Consider the following 24895-nt stretch of genomic DNA (forward strand, 5'->3'; position numbering starts at 1 on the left):
AGCTGGTTCGCCAGCTTCTTGGTGATGAAATTTGACATTGCTGCAGAATCAAGTAGAGCTCGTGCTTGGATCTTTCTGCCGTATCGGTCGACTACTAACAGCGAGACTGTCTCCAAGAGAACGGTTGAATTAGAATTCACGGAAAGGTTCACTGTTGGGGGGCTAAGTAATTTACTGGGGCCTGGATTCGCTTGTATGGGATGTGGTTCCTCAGTAGAGAGTTGCTCTAGATGTGCTATTAAGTGGTCGTGCAACATGGTGTGGTGTTTTGCTTGACAAATCGTGCACACCCTATAAACATTTTGTCTGCTTAAGAACGGCAATTCGCTGAACAAAAGCTGAGCTAAAGCGTAATTGCTGCTTCAGCTTAATGGTTGAATAAAGACAAACTATAACCATGTTTCAGCGTTTAAAGAAGTCTCAGCGCAGCCAATGAAAGGAGTTGAAGAGTTCCTTCCATAACACTATTTCAGCTTTTGTTCAACCATTCGCTACCATTGGAACTTGACAGACTGTGAACTGTGGTAAAATTGCGCTGCATGATGGCGGCTTGATTGGAATGAGAGGGGAATTTTTGTTTTCTTTATGCAATGGGATTTTTTTTTATGATTTCTCATTTAGCTTAATTTTGAAATAAAGAATAAATTTCCTCACAAATTTTATTTTTGGTGCCCGAAACTGAAAAAAAGATCATTTCTCTCACACTTATTTAAAAAAAAAAATTCGGTTTAGAGGCATGTTGGTCGCTTAAGATCGACAAATTTTCATCGTGCCGCAGACTTCATGATTGGTTCTGCGTACTGCGGCATGCGACCAACAAGCCGGAGGTTTAAAAGTCGGGGCAGTTGAAACGAAAAAAAAACAACACAGAGGGGAAAAAGTGGGTGCGAAACATCTGACAGACAGACATTTGACTTTTTTTTATTTTTTTTTTTTTTTGATGATCCGTCAATTGACGTTTAATAACGTTTGCTGAATAACTTCTCCAGATCAAGATGATTAAAGGCTGAAGACACGTGAATTAGTGAATTTTTGAGACCTTCTTTCAGCCAGATTGCTGATTAAAAATTGAACCACGATATTTTTTCAGCGTTTATTCAGCAAAAAGTGTTTGTTGGGCAGAAACTTGGATTTGCAGGATCTTGCCTGGTGGTTTGCGTGAAAGCAATTCCAGCAAAGGCAGTGCTGTATCACAAGCTCTTGCCATTGGGAACTTGACAGGTTCGAAAATGCTGGACATTAGTGAAGCGGATGTGTTCTTAAACAACAGTGGCATGGCGAAGTGCTGGATTGAGCTTCGGATGTATCGGTGTTCACGACAGATCGGATGGGAGCTGGTTTCTTCGGGATTTGTCCGGCCACCTTGGAAATGGTGAGCCCTGCGGATCGATGTCGGAGATCGCTGTCCACGGATTTCAACATCCGGACCTGGTGGACGAGAAACTCGATGAGCTCGTTGTACTGCACGTCATCGTTCTGTCGAGTATCTTGCTCCCATGCACGAGTTGTCGCTGCTTCCAATTTGTTTGTAAGGATGAAGATGAGCGGAGTGTCCCAATTCTCGATCGGTTCACCCAACTTCCCCAGAGCCTTGACGTGTCGCTGGAAATCATTAACCAATGTGTTGAGGTCTTGTGCGGACTCGTGCTGTATCGGTGGAAGGTTATACAGGCCTCGGAACAGCTCCTTTCTGAGAAATCTTGTTATCGTAACGCTTCTTAAGCGCGTCCCACGTCGACGAATAATTATCGGCTTTGATATCCACCGACTCGAATGGTTTCTTGGCTTCTCCTTCGAGGGACTGTAACAGGTACTGCAGCTTGTTGACGATCGGTATATCCTCGTTGCAGTGAATCATCGAGAGAAAGTTGTCACAGAACGAGATCCAGCGCGATTCATCTCCACTGAATTTCGGATGATCGATTTTCGGCAGCCGATGATGGAAACTGGAAGCCATGCTCCCTACTTTCCAGTTTGGACAACAAGAAACCTTTTGCTTTGCAAAACCGATCCTCGAAATCCGCCCGGAACTCCAGATGTGTCTCGAACCGTTCTTCGCTGTCACCCTTGTTGAACGCCTCCAAATGTACCGCAACCTGGCAACAATCCCGTTCATATAGGTGAAATCCGCTACGAACTTCTCCACCACATCTCGTTCGGCACATGCTCGTCGTCTCGTCAGAAGGTTCGCTGCTAACTTTTTCTCCGCCTTGCTAGCCATCACTCAACACCACTCAAATCACACTTGTTGACACCAAAAACGATCGGAAACACCACCAGCGATTGACTTTCGGATGATTTTTTATAAATAAATATTTTCAATTTATTTTTATTTCGTATGAGTTTGTTTGACCGGTACTGTTGTCAGCAACTTGTATTAATGCCACCCAGTAATATTACAATCACCTCAAAATGAAATCCGAAAGCGATAAGAAATTTATACTTTTGCACGATACTGTAGTCTAGCAACTTGTCCCAACACGTCTCAGCAATGTTTCAGTGTCTCAGTGACCACTGGAAGTGAATTCCAATTTTTCCAAAACACTTTCAAATTTGTAAGTGTCGATGTGTTTTTGAACGACACTGTAGAATATACCACCCTTGATGCACTTGCAATTCGCCGTAGAACTGACTTTTAGTCGCAAAATACAATTTCGTAAAAAAAAGTTATTTAATTTTTACTTGTTGCAAAACTTTTTCAATGTACTGTGTACTTTTGTACTGCAGTGTAATTCTTCGTTTGTTTTGATCCGACCACAAATCATCAATCAATTTTTCGACAATCGTGTCGGTTATACCGTTTTTTTTTCACCTGAAGGCAAACTAGAGGCAACCTAGGTTCGCTCTAACTGCTGTCATCGTGCTAATTTATTGCTCGAGAGTCATCCTAGGTTAGCTCGAAAAACGGACGGAGTCGTCCTGAGAAGAAAGTCAGTTTTGCGAGAAGTTCACCAATACTCTCAATTTTGTTGTCAAAACATTAAACAGCTGTTTTGGCTGAAAGCAAAACAGTTGAAATAATGAGCGGGAAAATGATAATTGCCGTGATTTTGAACCTCTCAACCAAGCAAAATCGTACTATCTGCTGTCCAGTGCAATCCGGACACGAAAAAAGGCAATCCGGATGTGAAGAACCGGATGAAGAAATCCAGAAGGGAGAACAAAATGACAGCTGCATGTAAACATTGCGCTCGTTCTCACGCACACCTACGTATGGAATAACTCGAAACCCGAAAGTCGTTTTTTTTATTCTGACGGTTCCAGAGCCAAATCCGGAATCGAAAAAAAATACGCCATAAGATTTGTGCGCGAAATTTCCGAAATATTCCGTTGGCCAAACGTAATTAGGCAACTATAATCAATTCCACGGTGAGAAAATCACATAATGGCCTACCTTGAAGTGGACTTTCTATAAACCACAACTGCTATGGCGCTCCAGAAGATGGCGAATGTTCAATTCCTGCGATGGTCCAGATGAGCTTCCTGTCCTCGAATCCGGCTTCGAAGGACCAAATGTTCGGGCACGGATGGGGGGCGGTGGGGGGGTTCGGATTTCGAGGTCTTTCTTCCCGTCTCCAGACGACGGCATCCACCAGCAGCAGAAACTGGGGATTAAGTAAAATTCCGTGCTTCTAATTCAATGTATTGATCTATCCTAACTTGTATCTAAAATGGCTTAAATACTATTGTGTGAGACTCTCTCGGCGAAAGTTGTTATGTTGCGAGAGAGTTATGCTTATTCTAAGGTACATGCATAGATAATGATGTTTGCGAACAAATTGATTAAAGTGTCAAGTGAACATAAAAAGGACACATTACAAACATAAATCAATTTGAATTCCTGATCGGTTTAGTACCGATCAAACTAATAGCACCATAACGCAATTCTTTCTAAAATCCAATCGGGGTAATATTTTTTCAGCCTAATAACCATCCAACTTAATGACCATTCGGTCCATCGTATATTTGGCCTCGAGACTATTCTTTCTTGTAATCATTCGACCTACCATCCACTCGGCCTAATGACCATTCGGCCTAATGAATATTCGACCTACATTATTCGGCCTAAAATTTTCGGCCAATTAACCTTCGGCTTGATATCCCATTCGGCATATTGTCCTATTCCGCCGAGGATCTTTCGGCCGGATGTTTAAGGCCAGGATTTCATCGCGTATTTATTTAGTGTACAGCTGAAATCTGTCCAACACTTTGAATAGGCAAGACGAAATCACTTCAAGGTGGTAGGTTTTATAACCAATTCAAGATGCACCCACAAATCAGACTCTACTCCAATAATGACCTCCCTAGAAGGTGGAATTATCGGCATAAGATTGTATGGCGGACTGTAATATGTTTTATTTGGTTTCTTTCATACATATGCAGTGCTGTTGCGCTGGGAGTATAAAGCCAGAGATGAGAAAGCAAGTTAGTACCGGTTAGGCATAGAATCTTATGCCGATAATTTCACCTCCAAGGAAGGTCATTATTGGAGAAGAGTATGATCGATGAAGAGTGACCTTAATGGGTTAAATTCTTATAAAAAAAAGAAAAAAAAAGTATAGTCTGATTTGTGGGTGTAAATAGGGTTTGGTTGGGCTTCTATTAGTTTTATTTGCTTAAAGGTTTCATGCTGTGAGCAAATTGTTTTTAAAATTCAAGATTTTTAGATTGGAAAAATTTGAATGTAAAACAAATGTATCGCGGTGCGTTATAAGAAGAAAGAATCTTTTTTTTGGAACATCCTTATACGCAAAATGAAAGTGGCACGCAACACAGAGCCACTCTGAAGAGAAGAGAGCGTTCCCTATAACATCTTCCAATGTTTCTATTTTCTAATATAATTTCCATTTTCGTTTTTCCCCTCCCAAACAGGTAAAGGCTCCTGGTGGAACGAACTGATATGCACGGGGCTGTTCGCCGTCGGTCTCGGCATTTTTCTAATCATCTTAAACTGTGTGATAAGCAATCGAGAGGAGCAGGACCTCGAAAGCTACGTCCAGCGGCAGCTCACGCGATCACGATCCGGTAAGTATATCGATTTGGGTCTGGTTTTTTTTTTTTTGGGGTTCAAAGATGTTTAAAATTCCTTTTTCGGTAGCGTCGTCGTCGTATTCGGGTGCTTTTGCAGAAAACGTGCGAAAACGTGGGAAAAAATATTTCAAGCTCTGTCACCGGCTGACCCGTTATGTCGTTTATTTTCTTCCACGAAATATCGGAACGAACAACGAAAGCGTGTGAGCTTGGCTGAGCGTGTAATGTAATAACCATCTTAGGAACATAAATAACAAAAGCAATATTCGGGCGATGGTCATTTTTTGGGTAGCGATGGAAAAAGGTCGACCTAATACACAAGACTTTGGCTGTTGCTAGAAAATATCTGAAGGAGCTTCAATTATAGACCAACCCATAACAAATTTGTACATCTTTTTGCTAGTGATTGATACTGCAAACGTGTTTCTTTTGATTTTGAGCTGCAATTTTTATCTCACTTTAAAAATCAAATTTCAAATATTTGGTCCTCTCTGATAAAAACAAATCCATAAAATCAAGGATTCAATACCATCTCATTAAAAGTTTGTGCCCTTCTGAAATCCCCGGTCGAAAATTCTGGAAAGAAACAACAACCTAAAGCTGATCAAACTGGAATGTGAGCTGAGCATCAAGTAACAGTTTTCGGTTTTCTCGTTGTTTTTTTTTTTGCCAACTTCATTACTTTACCAACCGGAAAAACTTGTTCTAGGGCAAGGACACAGACCGTGCTTTCCCGGAACATCACATTACAAGAATCATTTGAGCAGTTTTCGGTTTAGCTCTTTCAAAGTCAAAACCTGTTTCGAGGAAATTTTTAGTTATATTGAAGAGATAGTTTTATTGACATTATTATAACCTTTAATGAAAGAAATACATGTGTAGAATCCAAAAATTACCTTTATTGAGATGTTCAATCCACTTACTTGAACCCAATACGTGAAACTTATCAGAACCACTATAATGGCGAGGCAACAAGTTCCTACGGTGATGCCCGATCCAGTGCAAAAACAAGGCTTTCAAATGTTTAACCAGGGTAAATATTGACAGCAGCAGTAAATAAACACGAAACGGCTTCCACCAACCTGTACGACACACAGTATTTTAGTGTGGCAAGGCAACATCGAACGACAAACTTTCCTTCGAAAGGAGAGTTTGCCAAAAATTGATCCAACCCTTTTTTTCGGCTAAACTTAGCTAGGACCAGGACGGTTGATTAACAACCATTTCGAGGGGCTGCCAGAAAGTAAACAAATGGATTCCTATGACACACAAAATGCCACCGTCAGCCGTCAGCAACACACTGTTGCTTGACTTTTCACCGGTTGTTGGTTAGTCGAAGTTGGCTTAGCGAAATGCTAATGTCTTGCAAGTTTGGCACATTCCCAATGCATGAAATGCGCCTGAAAGTATACCACAAACAAAATACGCTATCTCAATACACTGAGCTTCAGGTGAAGTCAATAACGAGTCAAGTTATCCGAATTGGGAAAAGAAATTTTTCAGAATATTGTGCTAAATCAACAAAAAACTACGCAGCTCAAAATTTGTTTAGGCTACAGGAAAATTGGCTCATGTGTATCTCACAAGGTACCTTTTTGATTAAATGAAAACGAACACACATATAGGATCTCAGTGAAAATTCATATTTTCTTTGAAGAGATCATGAATCTACTAAACACTAAAGCGAACATTTTGTAATTTTTGTCAATTTTGTCATTTTTGTCATTTTTGTCATTTTTGTCATTTTTGTAATTTATGTTATTTTTGTAATTAGTATAGTTGTAATTGTAGTTTTTGTCACTTTTGCTATTGTTGTAGTTTTTGTAAGTTGTGTTATTTTTGTAATATTTGTAATTTTTGTCATTTTTTTAAATTTTGGTAATTTTTGAAAATTTTTATCATTTTTGTATTTTTTGTCATTTTTTGTTTTTGAGATTTTTGTAATTTTTGTCATTTTTGTAATTTTTGTAATTTTTTATAATTTTTGATATTTTTGTAATTTTTGTCATTTTTGAAATTTTTGTCATTTTTGTAATTTTTGTAATTTTTGTAACTTTTGTAATTTTTGTAAGTTGTGTTATTTTTATAATATTTGAAATTTTTGTCATTTTTATATTTTTTTTTAAATTTTGTAATTTTTGTCATTTTTTTAAATTTTCTATTTTTTGTATTTTTTGTAATTTTTGTCGTTTTTGCCATTTTTGTAATTTTTGTCATTTTTGTAATTCTTGTAATTTTTGTAAGTTTTGGAATTTTTGCCATTTTTGTAATTTTTGTAATTTTTGTAACTTATGACATTTTTGTATATTTTGTCATTTTTGCAATTTTTGTAATTATTGAAATTTTTCAAATTTTTGTAAATTTTGTAAATTTTGTAATTTTTGAATTTTTTCTAATTTTTGTAATTTTATTAATTTTTGTTATTTTTGTAATTTTTGGAATTTTTGGAAGAATCGTATTTTTTGTTTTTTTGTAATTTTTTTTTACTATTGAATTTTTGGTAATTTTTTTAATTTTTGTAATTTTTGACATTTTTGTTATTTTTGCAATTTGTGTAAATTTTATCATTTTTGTTATTATAGAAATTTTATAAATTTTGTAATTTTTGTAAGAATTGTCATTTTTAAGTACATATTTTTGTTATTTTTGTAATTTTTGTAACTTTTGTCATTTTTGTAATTTTTGTTATTTTTGTAATTTTGTAATTTTTGTTATTTTTTGGAATTTTTGTTATTTTTTAAATACTTGTAATTTTTGTAATTTATGTCATTTTTGTCATTTTTGTCATTTTTGTCTTTTTTGTCATTTCTGTCATTTCTGTCATTTCTGTCATTTTTGTCATTTTTGTCATTTTTGTCATTTTTGTCATTTTTGTCATTTTTGTCATTTTTGTCATTTTTGTCATTTTTGTCATTTTTGTCATTTTTGTCATTTTTGTCATTTTTGTCATTTTTGTCATTTTTGTCATTTTTGTCATTTTTGTCATTTTTGTCATTTTTGTCATTTTTGTCATTTTTGTCATTTTTGTCATTTTTGTCATTTTTGTCATTTTTGTCATTTTTGTCATTTTTGTCATTTTTGTCATTTTTGTCATTTTTGTCATTTTTGTCATTTTTGTCATTTTTGTCATTTTTGTCACTTTTGTCATTTTTGTCATTTTTGTCATTTTTGTCATTTTTGTCATTTTTGTCATTTTTGTCATTTTTGTCATTTTTGTCATTTTTGTCATTTTTGTCATTTTTGTCATTTTTGTCATTTTTGTCATTTTTGTCATTTTTGTCATTTTTGTCATTTTTGTCATTTTTGTCATTTTTGTCATTTTTGTCATTTTTGTCATTTTTGTCATTTTTGTCATTTTTGTCATTTTTGTCATTTTTGTCATTTTTGTCATTTTTGTCATTTTTGTCATTTTTGTCATTTTTGTCATTTTTGTCATTTTTGTCATTTTTGTCATTTTTGTCATTTTTGTCATTTTTGTCATTTTTGTCATTTTTGTCATTTTTGTCATTTTTGTCATTTTTGTCATTTTTGTCATTTTTGTCATTTTTGTCATTTTTGTCATTTTTGTCATTTTTGTCATTTTTGTCATTTTTGTCATTTTTGTCATTTTTGTCATTTTTGTCATTTTTGTCATTTTTGTCATTTTTGTCATTTTTGTCATTTTTGTCATTTTTGTCATTTTTGTCATTTTTGTCATTTTTGTCATTTTTGTCATTTTTGTCATTTTTGTCATTTTTGTAATTTTTGTAATTTTTGTAATTTTTGTCATTTTTGTCATTTTTGTCATTTTTGTCATTTTTGTCATTTTTGTCATTTATGTCATTTTTGTCATTTTTGTCATTTTTGTCATTTTTGTCATTTTTGTCATTTTTGTCATTTTTGTCATTTTTGTCATTTTTGTCATTTTTGTCATTTTTGTCATTTTTGTCATTTTTGTCATTTTTGTCATTTTTGTCATTTTTGTCATTTTTGTCATTTTTGTCATTTTTGTCATTTTTGTCATTTTTGTCATTTTTGTCATTTTTGTCATTTTTGTCATTTTTGTCATTTTTGTCATTTTTGTTATTTTTGTCATTTTTGTCATTTTTGTCATTTTTGTCATTTTTGTCATTTTTGTCATTTTTGTCATTTTTGTCATTTTTGTCATTTTTGTCATTTTTGTCATTTTTGTCATTTTTGTCATTTTTGTCATTTTTGTCATTTTTGTCATTTTTGTCATTTTTGTCATTTTTGTCATTTTTGTCATTTTTGTCATTTTTGTCATTTTTGTCATTTTTGTCATTTTTGTCATTTTTGTCATTTTTGTCATTTTTGTCATTTTTGTCATTTTTGTCATTTTTGTCATTTTTGTCATTTTTGTCATTTTTGTCATTTTTGTCATTTTTGTCATTTTTGTCATTTTTGTCATTTTTGTCATTTTTGTCATTTTTGTCATTTTTGTCATTTTTGTCATTTTTGTCATTTTTGTCATTTTTGTCATTTTTGTCATTTTTGTCATTTTTGTCATTTTTGTCATTTTTGTCATTTTTGTCATTTTTGTCATTTTTGTCATTTTTGTCATTTTTGTCATTTTTGTCATTTTTGTCATTTTTGTCATTTTTGTCATTTTTGTCATTTTTGTCATTTTTGTCATTTTTGTCATTTTTGTCATTTTTGTCATTTTTGTCATTTTTGTCATTTTTGTCATTTTTGTCATTTTTGTCATTTTTGTCATTTTTGTCATTTTTGTCATTTTTGTCATTTTTGTCATTTTTGTCATTTTTGTCATTTTTGTCATTTTTGTCATTTTTGTCATTTTTGTCATTTTTGTCATTTTTGTCATTTTTGTCATTTTTGTCATTTTTGTCATTTTTGTCATTTTTGTCATTTTTGTCATTTTTGTCATTTTTGTCATTTTTGTCATTTTTGTCATTTTTGTCATTTTTGTCGTTTTTGTCATTTTTGTCATTTTTGTCATTTTTGTCATTTTTGTCATTTTTGTCATTTTTGTCATTTTTGTCATTTTTGTCATTTTTGTCATTTTTGTCATTTTTGTCATTTTTGTCATTTTTGTCATTTTTGTCATTTTTGTCATTTTTGTCATTTTTGTCATTTTTGTCATTTTTGTCATTTTTGTCATTTTTGTCATTTTTGTCATTTTTGTCATTTTTGTCATTTTTGTCATTTTTGTCATTTTTGTCATTTTTGTCATTTTTGTAATTATTGTCATTTTTGTCACTTTTGTCATTTTTGTCATTTTTGTTTTTTTTGTCATTTTTGTCATTTTTGTCATTTTTGTCATTTTTGTCATTTTTGTCATTTTTGTCATTTTTGTCATTTTTGTCATTTTTGTCATTTTTGTCATTTTTGTCATTTTTGTCATTTTTGTCATTTTTGTCATTTTTGTCATTTTTGTCATTTTTGTCATTTTTGTCATTTTTGTCATTTTTGTCATTTTTGTCATTTTTGTCATTTTTGTCATTTTTGTCATTTTTGTCATTTTTGTCATTTTTGTCATTTTTGTCATTTTTGTCATTTTTGTCATTTTTGTCATTTTTGTCATTTTTGTCATTTTTGTCATTTTTGTCATTTTTGTCATTTTTGTCATTTTTGTCATTTTTGTCATTTTTGTCATTTTTGTCATTTTTGTCATTTTTGTCATTTTTGTCATTTTTGTCATTTTTGTCATTTTTGTCATTTTTGTCATTTTTGTCATTTTTGTCATTTTTGTCATTTTTGTCATTTTTGTCATTTTTGTCATTTTTGTCATTTTTGTCATTTTTGTCATTTTTGTCATTTTTGTCATTTTTGTCATTTTTGTCATTTTTGTCATTTTTGTCATTTTTGTCATTTTTGTCATTTTTGTCATTTTTGTCATTTTTGTCATTTTTGTCATTTTTGTCATTTTTGTCATTTTTGTCATTTTTGTCATTTTTGTCATTTTTGTCATTTTTGTCATTTTTGTCATTTTTGTCATTTTTGTCATTTTTGTCATTTTTGTCATTTTTGTCATTTTTGTCATTTTTGTCATTTTTGTCATTTTTGTCATTTTTGTCATTTTTGTCATTTTTGTCATTTTTGTCATTTTTGTCATTTTTGTCATTTTTGTCATTTTTGTCATTTTTGTCATTTTTGTCATTTTTGTCATTTTTGTCATTTTTGTCATTTTTGTCATTTTTGTCATTTTTGTCATTTTTGTCATTTTTGTAATTATTGTCATTTTTGTCATTTTTGTCATTTTTGTCATTTTTGTCATTTTTGTCATTTTTGTAATTATTGTCATTTTTGTCACTTTTGTCACTTTTGTCACTTTTGTCACTTTTGCCATTTTTGTCATTTTTGTCATTTTTGTCATTTTTGTCATTTTTGTCATTTTTGTCATTTTTGTCATTTTTGTCATTTTTGTCATTTTTGTCATTTTTGTCATTTTTGTCATTTTTGTCATTTTTGTCATTTTTGTCATTTTTGTCATTTTTGTCATTTTTGTCATTTTTGTCATTTTTGTCATTTTTGTCATTTTTGTCATTTTTGTCATTTTTGTCATTTTTGTCATTTTTGTCATTTTTGTCATTTTTGTCATTTTTGTCATTTTTGTCATTTTTGTCATTTTTGTCATTTTTGTCATTTTTGTCATTTTTGTCATTTTTGTCATTTTTGTCATTTTTGTCATTTTTGTCATTTTTGTCATTTTTGTCATTTTTGTCATTTTTGTCATTTTTGTCATTTTTGTCATTTTTGTCATTTTTGTCATTTTTGTCATTTTTGTCATTTTTGTCATTTTTGTCATTTTTGTCATTTTTGTCATTTTTGTCATTTTTGTCATTTTTGTCATTTTTGTCATTTTTGTCATTTTTGTCATTTTGTCATTTTTGTCATTTTTGTCATTTTTGTCATTTTTGTCATTTTTGTCATTTTTGTCATTTTTGTCATTTTTGTCATTTTTGTCATTTTTGTCATTTTTGTCATTTTTGTCATTTTTGTCATTGTTGTCATTGTTGTCATTGTTGTCATTTTTGTCATTTTTGTCATTTTTGTCATTTTTGTCATTTTTGTCATTTTTGTCATTTTTGTCATTTTTGTCATTTTTGTCATTTTTGTCATTTTTGTCATTTTTGTCATTTTTGTCATTTTTGTCATTTTTGTCATTTTTGTCAATTTTGTCATTTTTGTAATTTTTGTCATTTTTGTCATTTTTGTCATTTTTGTCATTTTTGTCATTTTTGTCATTTTTGTCATTTTTGTCATTTTTGTCATTTTTGTCATTTTTGGTCATTTTTGTCATTTTTGTCATTTTTGTCATTTTTGTCATTTTTGTCATTTTTGTCATTTTTGTCATTTTTGTCATTTTTGTCATTTTTGTCATTTTTGTCATTTTTGTCATTTTTGTCATTTTTGTCATTTTTGTCATTTTTGTCATTTTTGTCATTTTTGTCATTTTTGTCATTTTTGTCATTTTTGTCATTTTTGTCATTTTTGTCATTTTTGTTATTTTTGTCATTTTTGTCATTTTTGTCATTTTTGTTATTTTTGTCATTTTTGTCATTTTTGTCATTTTTGTCATTTTTGTCATTTTTGTCATTTTTGTCATTTTTGTCATTTTTGTCATTTTTGTCATTTTTGTCATTTTTGTCATTTTTGTCATTTTTGTCATTTTTGTCATTTTTGTCATTTTTGTCATTTTTGTCATTTTTGTCATTTTTGTCATTTTTGTCATTTTTGTCATTTTTGTCATTTTTGTCATTTTTGTCATTTTTGTCATTTTTGTCATTTTTGTCATTTTTGTCATTTTTGTCATTTTTGTCATTTTTGTCATTTTTGTCATTTTTGTCATTTTTGTCATTTTTGTCATTTTTGTCATTTTTGTCATTTTTGTCATTTTTGTCATTTTTGTCATTTTTGTCATTTTTGTCATTTTTGTCATTTTTGTCATTTTTGTCATTTTTGTCATTTTTGTCATTTTTGTCATTTTTGTCATTTTTGTCATTTTTGTCATTTTTGTCATTTTTGTCATTTTTGTCATTTTTGTCATTTTTGTCATTTTTGTCATTTTTGTCATTTTTGTCATTTTTGTCATTTTTGTCATTTTTGTCATTTTTGTCATTTTTGTCATTTTTGTCATTTTTGTCATTTTTGTCATTTTTGTCATTTTTGTCATTTTTGTCATTTTTGTCATTTTTGTCATTTTTGTCATTTTTGTCATTTTTGTCATTTTTGTCATTTTTGTCATTTTTGTCATTTTTGTCATTTTTGTCATTTTTGTCATTTTTGTCATTTTTGTCATTTTTGTCATTTTTGTCATTTTTGTCATTTATGTCATTTTTGTCATTTTTGTCATTTTTGTCATTTTTGTCATTTTTGTCATTTTTGTCATTTTTGTCATTTTTGTCATTTTTGTCATTTTTGTCATTTTTGTCATTTTTGTCTTTTTTGTCATTCTTGTCATTTTTGTCATTTTTGTCATTTTTGTCATTTTTGTCATTTTTGTCATTTTTGTCATTTTTGTCATTTTTGTCATTTTTGTCATTTTTGTCATTTTTGTCATTTTTGTCATTTTTGTCATTTTTGTCACTTTTGTTATTATTGTTATTATTGTTCTTATTGTCATTTTTGTCATTTTTGTCATTTTTGTCATTTTTGTCATTTTTGTCATTTTTGTCATTTTTGTCATTTTTGTCATTTTTGTCATTTTTGTCATTTTTGTCATTTTTGTCATTTTTGTCATTTTTGTCATTTTTGTCATTCTTGTCATTTTTGTCATTTTTGTCATTTTTGTCATTTTTGTCATTTTTGTCATTTTTGTCATTTTTGTCATTTTTGTCATTTTTGTCATTTTTGTCATTTTTGTCATTTTTGTTAATTTTGTTATTTTTGTCATTTTTGTCATTTTTGTCATTTTTGTCATTTTTGTCATTTTTGTCATTTTTGTCATTTTTGTCATTTTTGTCATTTTTGTCATTTTTGTCATTTTTGTCATTTTTGTCATTTTTGTCATTTTTGTCATTTTTGTCATTTTTGTCATTTTTGTCATTTTTGTCATTTTTGTCATTTTTGTCATTTTTGTCATTTTTGTCATTTTTGTCATTTTTGTCATTTTTGTCATTTTTGTCATTTTTGTCATTTTTGTCATTTTTGTCATTTTTGTCATTTTTGTCATTTTTGTCATTTTTGTCATTTTTGTCATTTTTGTCATTTTTGTCATTTTTGTCATTTTTGTCATTTTTGTCATTTTTGTCATTTTTGTCATTTTTGTCATTTTTGTCATTTTGTCATTTTTGTCATTTTTGTCATTTTTGTCATTTTTGTCATTTTTGTCATTTTTGTCATTTTTGTCATTTTTGTCATTTTTGTCATTTTTGTCATTTTTGTCATTTTTGTCATTTTTGTCATTTTTGTCATTTTTGTCATTTTTGTCATTTTTGTCATTTTTGTCATTTTTTTCATTTTTGTCATTTTTGTTTTTTTGTCACTTTTGTCATTTTTGTCATTTTTGTCATTTTTGTCATTTTTGTCATTTTTGTCATTTTTGTCATTTTTGTCATTTTTGTCATTTTTGTCATTTTTGTCATTTTTGTCATTTTTGTCATTTTTGTCATTTTTGTCATTTTTGTCATTTTTGTCATTTTTGTCATTTTTGTCATTTTTGTCATTTTTGTCATTTTTGTTAAAATTGTCATTTAAGCCTTTTTTGCCTTTTTTGCCTTTTTTGCCTTTTTTTCCTTTTTTTGAATTTTTTTGCTTTTTTTGCTTTTTTTGCCTTTTTTGCTATTTTTGTCATTTTTGTCATTTTTGTCATTTTTGTCATTTTTGTCATTTTTGTCATTTTTGTCACTTTTGTCATTTTTGTCATTTTTGTCATTTTTGTCATTTTTGTCATTTTTGTCATTTTTGTCATTTTTGTCATTTTTGTCATTTTTGTCATTTTTGTCATTTTTGTCATTTTTGTCATTTTTGTCATTTTTGTCATTTTTGTCATTTTTGTCATTTTTGTCATTTTTGTCATTTTTGTCATTTTTGTCATTTTTGTCATTTTTGTCATTTTTGTCATTTTTGTCATTTTTGTCATTTTTGTCATTTTTGTCATTTTTGTCATTTTTGTCATTTTTGTCATTTTTGTCATTTTTGTCATTTTTGTCATTTTTGTCATTTTTGTCATTTTTGTCATTTTTGTCATTTTTGTCATTTTTGTCATTTTTGTCATTTTTGTCATTTTTGTCATTTTTGTCATTTTTGTCATTTTTGTCATTTTTGTCATTTTTGTCATTTTTGTCATTTTTGTCATTTTTGTCATTTTTGTCATTTTTGTCATTTTTGTCATTTTTGTCATTTTTGTCATTTTTGTCATTTTTGTCATTTTTGTCATTTTTGTCATTTTTGTCATTTTTGTCATTTTTGTCATTTTTGTCATTTTTGTCATTTTTGTCATTTTTGTCATTTTTGTCATTTTTGTCATTTTTGTCATTTTTGTCATTTTTGTCATTTTTGTCATTTTTGTCATTTTTGTCATTTTTGTCATTTTTGTCATTTTTGTCATTTTTGTCATTTTTGTCATTTTTGTCATTTTTGGCATTTTTGGCATTTTTGTCATTTTTGTCATTTTTGTCATTTTTGTCATTTTTGTCATTTTTGTCATTTTTGTCATTTTTGTCATTTTTGTCATTTTTGTCATTTTTGTCATTTTTGTCATTTTTGTCATTTTTGTCGTTTTTGTCATTTTTGTCATTTTTGTCATTTTTGTCATTTTTGTCATTTTTGTCATTTTTGTCATTTTTGTCATTTTTGTCATTTTTGTCATTTTTGTCATTTTTGTCATTTTTGTCATTTTTGTCATTTTTGTCATTTTGTCATTTTTGTCATTTTTGGCATTTTTGTCATTTTTGTCATTTTTGTCATTTTTGTCATTTTTGTCATTTTTGTCATTTTTGTCATTTTTGTCATTTTTGTCATTTTTGTCATTTTTGTCATTTTTGTCATTTTTCTCATTTTTATCATTTTTGTCATTTTGTCATTTTTGTCATTTTTGTCATTTTTGTCATTTTTGTCATTTTTGTCATTTTTGTCATTTTTGTCATTTTTGTCATTTTTGTCATTTTTGTCATTTTTGTCATTTTTGTCATTTTTGTCATTTTTGTCATTTTTGTCATTTTTGTCATTTTTGTCATTTTTGTCATTTTTGTCATTTTTGTCATTTTTGTCATTTTTGTCATTTTTGTCATTTTTGTCATTTTTGTCATTTTTGTCATTTTTGTCATTTTTGTCATTTTTGTCATTTTTGTCATTTTTGTCATTTTTGTCATTTTTGTCATTTTTGTCATTTTTGTCATTTTTGTCATTTTTGTCATTTTTGTCATTTTTGTCATTTTTGTCATTTTTGTCATTTTTGTCATTTTTGTCATTTTTGTCATTTTTGTCATTTTTGTCATTTTTGTCATTTTTGTCATTTTTGTCATTTTTGTCATTTTTGTCATTTTTGTCATTTTTGTCATTTTTGTCAATTTGGTCATTTTTGTCATTTTTGTCATTTTTGTCATTTTTGTCATTTTTGTCATTTTTGTCATTTTTGTCATTTTTGTCATTTTTGTCATTTTTGTCATTTTTGTCATTTTTGTCATTTTTGACATTTTTGTCATTTTTGTCATTATGTTATTTTTCGTGAATTTTGTTATTTTTGTATTTTTTATAGTTTTTGTAATTTTCGCATTTTTTTTTTTAATTTTTTGCCATTTTTCTTTTTTTTACAATTTTTGCTATTTTTTAAGTTTTGTTTTTAAGTTCCTAAACAAGATTGCGGAGGACTTTGACTCGATTGATTTTTGTTTTAATTACTAGAGTACCTTTCGCGTCAAAAATTTTGTGTTTTAATATCAATAATTTCATTAAATTATTCAAAAACTAAACGTTTCAAATCATCAAAATGATTAACTGGACGATTTTCGTCCATTCTCAAGTTCGAGGTAATCAACCCATTAGCCGAGTAATAAATCATCCAACAACCCAAATCATTTGGGTGACATTTTCTTCATATCTTTTTCGGGCCCACTCCAAAGCTTCATCGTCCATTAATAAATGAATGATATCATCTGGCAAAAATCGATTTCAATTAAGCTTGTTCTAGTAGTATTTTCGTAATCCGAGGACAGTTTCGTCTGAGTAAAGTGTCATATATGTTCGTTTGTAAGATACAATCCATTGAGAAAGGATTTTTCTACACGCTCTGGTGCTGCTTAAATATTTCTACGAGAAGCTGTTAGACGGCAGCAAGGAATAAGCATGGGGAAAATTGGAATGGGACACCAATATAATAGCGAAAAGTTGATTTCATCTTTCTGCTATTACCCTTGGGAGAAAAAAAATCTTCTTATACCAGGCACAGGGGGTCATTTGGAGGATTCAAGAGACAATCGCTGAAAGAGCGCGGAGGTTCATTGATTTTCTCCTTCCGTAAGCAATCTTTAATTTGTTGAAGATTATTATCTTTGCGTTTTGTTTCAGTTGGCGAAAAAAACGGATTTTTTATTCCATTGATTTCCAAGTTTCGTTCTGAAGATTACAGCAATTAAAGAGGAAAAACAAGAGGATAATTGAAGTTCACAGAAGGTTAAAAAAGAAAGAAACGTTGATGGGGTGTTAACATCTCTAGTATTTTTTGTTCTGTGGTGCAATGATACACAACTGAAAGCTTCAAAGATTACTTCTTGGAAAATGTTGAAGCATTCTCCTTCTTCTAGATCAACTCTGCTTTTGGATATTAAAGAATTGACGTTTTTTGCTTGAAAAACTGGTGAATTTTCTGTCTATAAATTGGCATAAACTTCCTAAAACCTTAGGTTGCCATGAAAAATTGCAGCTATCCTATGTAATTTTGTTGGTATACTATTCATATTTTGAAAACAAAAATGAAAATAACACCATCCTTGTTTCATCTTTCTCCCTTCCAGGCCACCGACTAGAGCGCGACGTCGAGACGGGCGGCTTGACGACGCGTCACCACCGCAAAGCCATGCAAATTCAGAAAGGCGCCGCCGAGAGGGGCCTGGACAATTTGTCCAACTCCAACATCCTGCTGACGCCCACGAGCAGCGAAGTGGTGACCCCAACAACGCCCTCCGGAGGTAAGCAGAGCCAGTTTAGCCTTCTAGCTTCCTATTTTTCTTCTTCTTCAATTATGCAATTCCGACACTCTTCGACCCCCTCTCACATTCACTCGAGACCTCTGCCGATATCTCTCTCTCATTCTGTTTCTATTCGTGACTGTGTGTCGGTGTTTGTCTCAGGAAAAATTACGCCTCATTTGTGGAAATCCACTGGCGAGGAAAATAATTCCATCCCGATGGAGGCATTGGAAAACTTCATCCTCATCTTTATGCAACAAACAAACATTCATTGCCATTTTTCACAAACACGTTACTTTTTGCTCGCATAATAACTCGATCTCTTTCCTCTGTTCGATAAGTCATCATAACCTCACTTCTTCACACTGCACAACTGCTAGGAACTTCCGTCAAATCAGCATCTCATTTTCGCTTGTTATGATATTCAGTTTTTTTCCAATCTATTATCCTTTTTTCTTACCTTCTTTTTAAAAAAAATATCGAAACCTTGAATCGTTCAATAAAACAAAATTGAGCTCCACTTCATTGGCTGTCTGAGTGACACTTCAAGCTTTAACCCATCCAATTTAAGGGCAGCCGCAGCGCAATGAAGTGGAAAGAAAGACTTTCGCTATGTTTAGGGAGGGAAAATATTATTATAACATTACATCGATGGTATCAACCCTTCAATGAAGCTGCTTCAGGGATCAAGTGGTTATCCTTTTGCTGCCTAGGGTTGATGGAACACTTTTTGGCTGATTTCTGGTTCGAGAAAGTTCACCTTCACTTGCGATTTGAAAAAAAATTGAAAATAGAATTTAGAATACCTTCGATAGTAATTTTTTTTTATTATAATTAGGTATTCAAAACCTGTGCTAATACTTTTAACAAAACATTTTCTGTTTTTTTGTTGGATTTTTATCTCAAAACGATGCTGCTACAAAACGAATTGAAGACTGCTCTCACTTAAAAATCTACCACCAGTTTGAGGTTTTCTTTACTGATTCCCTCACCAAAATAACATGCCGTAATTTTTTTTTATGCTTGATTGATTCTCTTTTTGTAACAATGAAAACATATTTGTATGAATTAACAGATTCACACATTAAAATAGGTTTCAATTTTATATGAAACACAGGTTCTAGAGACTTTTAAAAAATTACTGAACAAAACGAGGTTCTACTGGATTGCATTATCCGGCTCGAAGGACCATACATAAAGGGTGATACGGTCAAAATTTGGTCAATATCAACTTGACGTATTTCTTTCAATTTTGCATTTAAAAAACCTTAACACCTCTCATTTTGAAGGTGTGTGTGTGTGTGTGTGTGTAGAATGTTGCTCCGATTTTGATTTTGGAATTCACTCTTCAGTTGTCAAAATGCCGTCCAAGGAAGAAGAACAGCGTATCAAAATTTTGCTCGCGCATCGCGTAAATCCGAGCTACTCGCACACAAAGCTGGCAAAATCGCTAAAAGTTGCCAAATCAACCGTTACAAATGTAATTAAAGTGTTTGGGGAACGTTTGTCGACAGCCAGGAAGTCTGGATCGGGGGGAAATCGAAAACCGGAAGCCGCTGAGACGAGTTGCCGGTAGTTTCAAGCGAAACCCAAATCTCTCTCTCCGAGATGCCGCAAATAAGCTGGGTGTATCGTCTATAACCGTGCATCGAGCCAAAAAACGAACCGGACTATCGACTTACAAGAAGGTAGTACACGACGATGCTGAAGAAGTTTGACTGCGTGGTAATGGACGACGAAACCTACGTCAAAGCCGACTACAAGCAGCTTTCGGGACAGGAGTTTTATACAGCAAAAGGGAGGGGAAAGGTCGCAGATATTTTCGAGCACATGAAACTGTCAAAGTTCGCGAAGAAATATCTGGTTTGGCGAGCCATCTGTACCTGTGGCTTGAAAAACAGCATTTTCATAGCTTCCGGAACTGTCAACCAAGAATTTTACGTGAAAGAGTGTTTGAATAAACGTCTGCTGCCTTTTCTGAAGAAACACGGTTGTTCCGTACTGTTTTGGCCAGATTTGGCATTTTGCCATTACGGTAAAAAGGCTATGGAGTGGTATGCCGCCATCAACGTGCAGGTTGTTCCCAAGGACAAGAACCCTCCCAACACGCCAGAGCTCCGCCCAATTGAGCTATTGTCAAGCGAAACCTAAAGAAGACCAAAAAAACTGCTAAGGACGAGCAGCAGTTCAAGGCAAACTGGCTTTCTGCGGCGAAGTAGGTGAACAAGGTGGCTGTACAAAATCTGATGGCAGGGGTTAAGCGTAAGGCCCGGCAATTCGGATTTGGAAAAGCGGAAGCCTAACTGAATATTTTTCCTGAATTTAATACTAATTAAACTTGAAAAAGAAATTGAATTTGATTTTTTAAATAAACGACTAGCTGACCCGGTAAACTTCGTTTTACCTTCTTATGTAATCATAATAAATGTTTGATTTCATCTACACGCCCTTAACTTCATCGTGCTCGCGAATCGATTCTTTTGGAAATCGTAACAAATAAAGTTAAATTTGTATTGGGACCACCTTCCATGAAAAGTGAGATTCTTGAAACTATTATACAAACAATCTCTGACCCAAAAAACCCCCGGATACCAAATTTCACTTCATTCCGACCGACCATTCATACGTGATGTTGTTACAAAGAAAACGCCTCCATTTTTATATATGAGAAGATGTGAAGAGATATTTTTGTATGGGGACCCCCCTTTCATAAAAAGTGAGCTTCTTGAAACTATTATACAAACCATTTCTGACCCAAAAAACCCTCGGATACCAAATTTCACTTCATTCCGACCGACCATTCATACGTGATGTTGTTACAAAGAAAATGCCTCCATTTTTATATATAAGATTTCACACGCGTTTTCCCTTGACCAAATTTTGACCGTATTACCCTTTATGTTGCGAAATTTTAAAAATTCAAGAAAACTATTCCATCACAAAAATGACAAAAATGGCAAAAATGAAAATAACAAAATGACAAAAATCATTTAAAATCACCAAAAATGATAAAGAAGTGACAAAAATGTCATAAAACACAAGACTGATGAAAATAATAAAACTGACAAAAATACAAAGAAATCGGAAATGGAACATCGTCAACAACGTCAAAAATGGGAAAATAACAGAAATAACAAAACTGACAAATATAACAAAAATCAAAAAAAGATACAAATGACACAAGGACAGACATAACAAAAATTATCAAACTTAAAAAAAACGTAACAATGAAGTAGAACAGAAAAATTACAAAAACGGCGAAAAGTGTAAACATGGCAACCTGCAAATGTGACGGAGATGAAATTTAAAAAAAAATTAACAAAAAAAAAGATTAAAAATTTCAAAAATAACGAAAATGACCGAAATTACAAAACCGACTAAAATTTCAATAATGCTGAAAATGACAAGAATCCATAATGACAAAATATATAGAAAATTGCGAGAGCGACAAAAATTACAAAAACAACAGAAAATATCAGAAAGACATAAAATTTTCCCCAAAATTGGATCCAAATTGCGAATACAATTGAACAAATTTAAGTAAAAATGAAATTGTTGCAAAAAATGAAACAAGAAAACTTAAAGAGGTTGTATATAAGACACAACCAGAAGAATAGCGTAGAATTACGGCTTTTTTCATACCTTTTCTCGAAAACTTAATTTTTTTTTTTCTACGAGTTTGTCGTTATTGAGTTTCATATACAATTTTTTGTAAGTTTGTATCAATGAGAACTCGAAGAATTCACAATGAATAAATCATTAGTTCTTCTATTTTTTTGCTTATTATCGCAAGTAGCTTTTCTAGTCAGGCTAATTGGGCTATTTTTGAGCTTTTTCTGCGTTAGTTAAAAGAAGTTTATCTCCATCTTTCAAAGTAGGAATTGGCTTCTGGGGCTTTTTCAGAATTTTAGTTAATTTCCAAAATAGCTTTGAGCAGAGTTTTAAGGCCTCTACTGCTTTTGCAAAACTTTCATTACGAATAACATTTAAACGACGGTTGATCTCTTTTTAAAGGTCGCAATAAATAAATTTCAAATAAGGATCCCTAGTTCGTTGATATTGGCGTCGACAAATGTTTTTCAATCGTATCAAAAACAGAAGATCATCATCGATCAAAGGTTGATTAAATTTGTGTTTAACTTTAGATATTGAAGCGGGTTTAGCATTGACTATTGAAGTTGTCAAATCTTCTACAGCCAAATCAATATCTTCTATTGAATTCAGTGGAACGTTTACATCTAAATTACGTTCAATAAAATTCCTATATTGCTCCCAGTTAGCCTTTTGAAAATTAAAAGTTGATTTTAAAGAGTTTTCAATGGGACTTTGGGATAAAGAAAATGTTACTGGAAGGTGGTCTGAATCGAGGTCCGCATGAGTTACTAATTGACTACAATGCTCGCCTAAATCCGTTAGAACCAAATCAATTGTGGAGGGATTTCTAAAAAAACTAGTATGCCCATAAGGATATTCAACAGTATAAAATATTCCCATTTGAATTTGATGAAATAACATTCTTAGATCGGTGTTTTGCATTTCACAAATAATAAAAAATTTAGATTTTTTTCTGGTGAGTTTTTGTAAATCTCCCTTCAAAAAAATTTTCTGTTCACCGCTACATTGAAAAGTCAAATATGCGGCAATAATTATAATTTTCCCCATAGAAGTTTCTAATTCAATTCCAATTGTTTCTCAGACTTTTGTATTGAAAGAAGGAAGAAGTCTAAATTTGAGACGACTATTGATGACAATAGCTACACCCCCACCTTGTCGATCAAGTCGATCATTTCGCAAAATTTTAAAGAAAGCATTGCTTTTCAAGTTATTGTGTGGCTTTAAAAAAGTTTCAGTGATGGCAGCAATATGTATGTTTTGAGTTTTCAAAAATAAAAAAAAATTCATCTTGGTTAGCCAGCAAAGATCTAGCGTTCCAATTCATAATATTTAAACATCTATTTGGATCCATGAGGGAATCGTAAAGTCATAATAATTTTATTAGCATAATTAAAGGAAGTTTGAAAAGCTTCAAACATTGAATTTGCTTTCAACATAAGTTGCATCATTTCCATTAAATTTTGATGCAAAAATTTTAATTTTTTTCTCAGTTTTCTCACCTGAATCAACAAAATTGTTAGGATCAGAAAATGAAGGAGAAGAACAGGTATTTTTATTTCGGGGACTTTCCCAAGCCTTCGCATGAACGTTGAGACTTGGTTTTTTCCCATTTTTATTAGTTATACCAGAAGAGGGCAACCCATTTTCAACCTCCTCTGAGAACGTTAAACAACGAGTCTGTGGCGCTGAATCAGCACAGGTAACATTAAAATCACTTCGAGCATTACCAAGGCGAGATTCTAAAGTAGGCCGAGGCTGACCGCGAACAGGCAGATTGTTTGCCGGCCTGACGCGTGAATACGAAAAAGAGGAAGGAGGCGAAGAAACTTTTCTGACAACTTTTGGATTTTTCCTAGAAGCAATAATTTTTGCCCTAACGGGACAGCCTATGGAATTGAAGGAATGATTACCTGCGCAATTCGCACACTTGAAGAATTCTATTTGTGGTTTATCACTACCAAAAAGACATTTAGATTTTTCATGATCGAATGAGTCGCAAAGCGTGCATCTGGCATTCATTCTACAATTTTTAGTGCCGTGACAAAAAGCTTGACAACGACGACATTGAGTTTTATTTTGAAGAATATTTGTTGAAGATTTTCGAAAAGGTTCAAATTTGACTCGACAATGAAACATAAGACGAGCCTTTTCAAGAATTTGCAAATTATTAACCTGGTTCTTTTTAAAATGCATCAAATAAAGCTCAGGAGCAAAACCAACACTACTGGTATTATTCGTGATGGTTCTTTTCCTCATTTAAATTACTTGAATCGGAGAAAACCCTAACAAAGAATTCAATTCGGTTGTAATCTCATCCGGTGTCTGATCGCCGGTGAGACCACGAAGTACAACTTTGTCGGGACGATCACTTTTAGTGTCGTAAAAAAATGGTGTTTTTTATTATTCAAATAATTAAAAAAAAATTCAAATCATTAAAAGATTCCGCCGATATACGAGCAGTTCCCCTTCGACCGATCTGAAAAGAAATCTTCAAATCCTTGACGGAAGTGACGATTTCTTTTCGAAAGGCATTGAAGTCTGAAATCGTGACCGTAATTGGTGAAACCTTTTCATTTTTAAGAATATAAGAAGAAGATGGTATCTTACTTAGTACTCTTATCGGAATTAAATATGAATATTTCCTCATCACCGATGTTATGAAGGACATCGAATGAATTGGAAATTTCAACTGTTTTGGCCGATGGACCTGAATTAGGTTCGGCAATCCGTTTCTTCCGACTTTGACGCCGGCCGATGACTTCCCCATGCTGGAAAGAAAGTGCTGATTCAAAAACAGGTCAGGTTACTTCAGGTCTGCTAATATGCAGTTTTGATTTTGTTTAGATTAAAAGTCATAGTTTTAAAACTGGGCAAATGCTTTATACTATATTTCAAATATTAAATGGATTTGGATGATTTGATAAGTAATTGAGGAGCAAAGACCATCAGTGGATAGTTTTTCAGATTCAACTACTTTGTTCTGTTCACATCATGCTGGATTGCTTGAGGGTTATAATTCAATTACTTAGGCCTAATCATGACCATGCTCATCTGTCTCTTTAGCTGGATGTATACAGCTGTTATTGGTTGTATTTTGATCCAATCAAATCAAAACCGCCCCGAAGAAGATACACAACAATATATCGATTTTTCCTTTAGAC

At 31.5% G+C, this 24895-nt stretch overlaps 1 protein-coding gene across 1 annotated transcript in view; it reads left to right on the forward strand.

Moving 5' to 3' along the window:
• LOC129745355 (uncharacterized) overlaps positions 1-24895 on the forward strand; it is a 95008-nt gene that overhangs the window by 59667 nt on the left and 10446 nt on the right. Inside the window, exons 4-5 of the mRNA XM_055738381.1 lie at positions 4873-5025; positions 17946-18119. Coding sequence (XP_055594356.1) covers positions 4873-5025; positions 17946-18119 — 327 coding nt within the window. The remainder of the gene's footprint in view (positions 1-4872; positions 5026-17945; positions 18120-24895) is intronic.

This window comes from Uranotaenia lowii, chromosome 2, assembly GCF_029784155.1.
Source record: "Uranotaenia lowii strain MFRU-FL chromosome 2, ASM2978415v1, whole genome shotgun sequence".
Taxonomy (NCBI): domain Eukaryota; kingdom Metazoa; phylum Arthropoda; class Insecta; order Diptera; family Culicidae; genus Uranotaenia; species Uranotaenia lowii.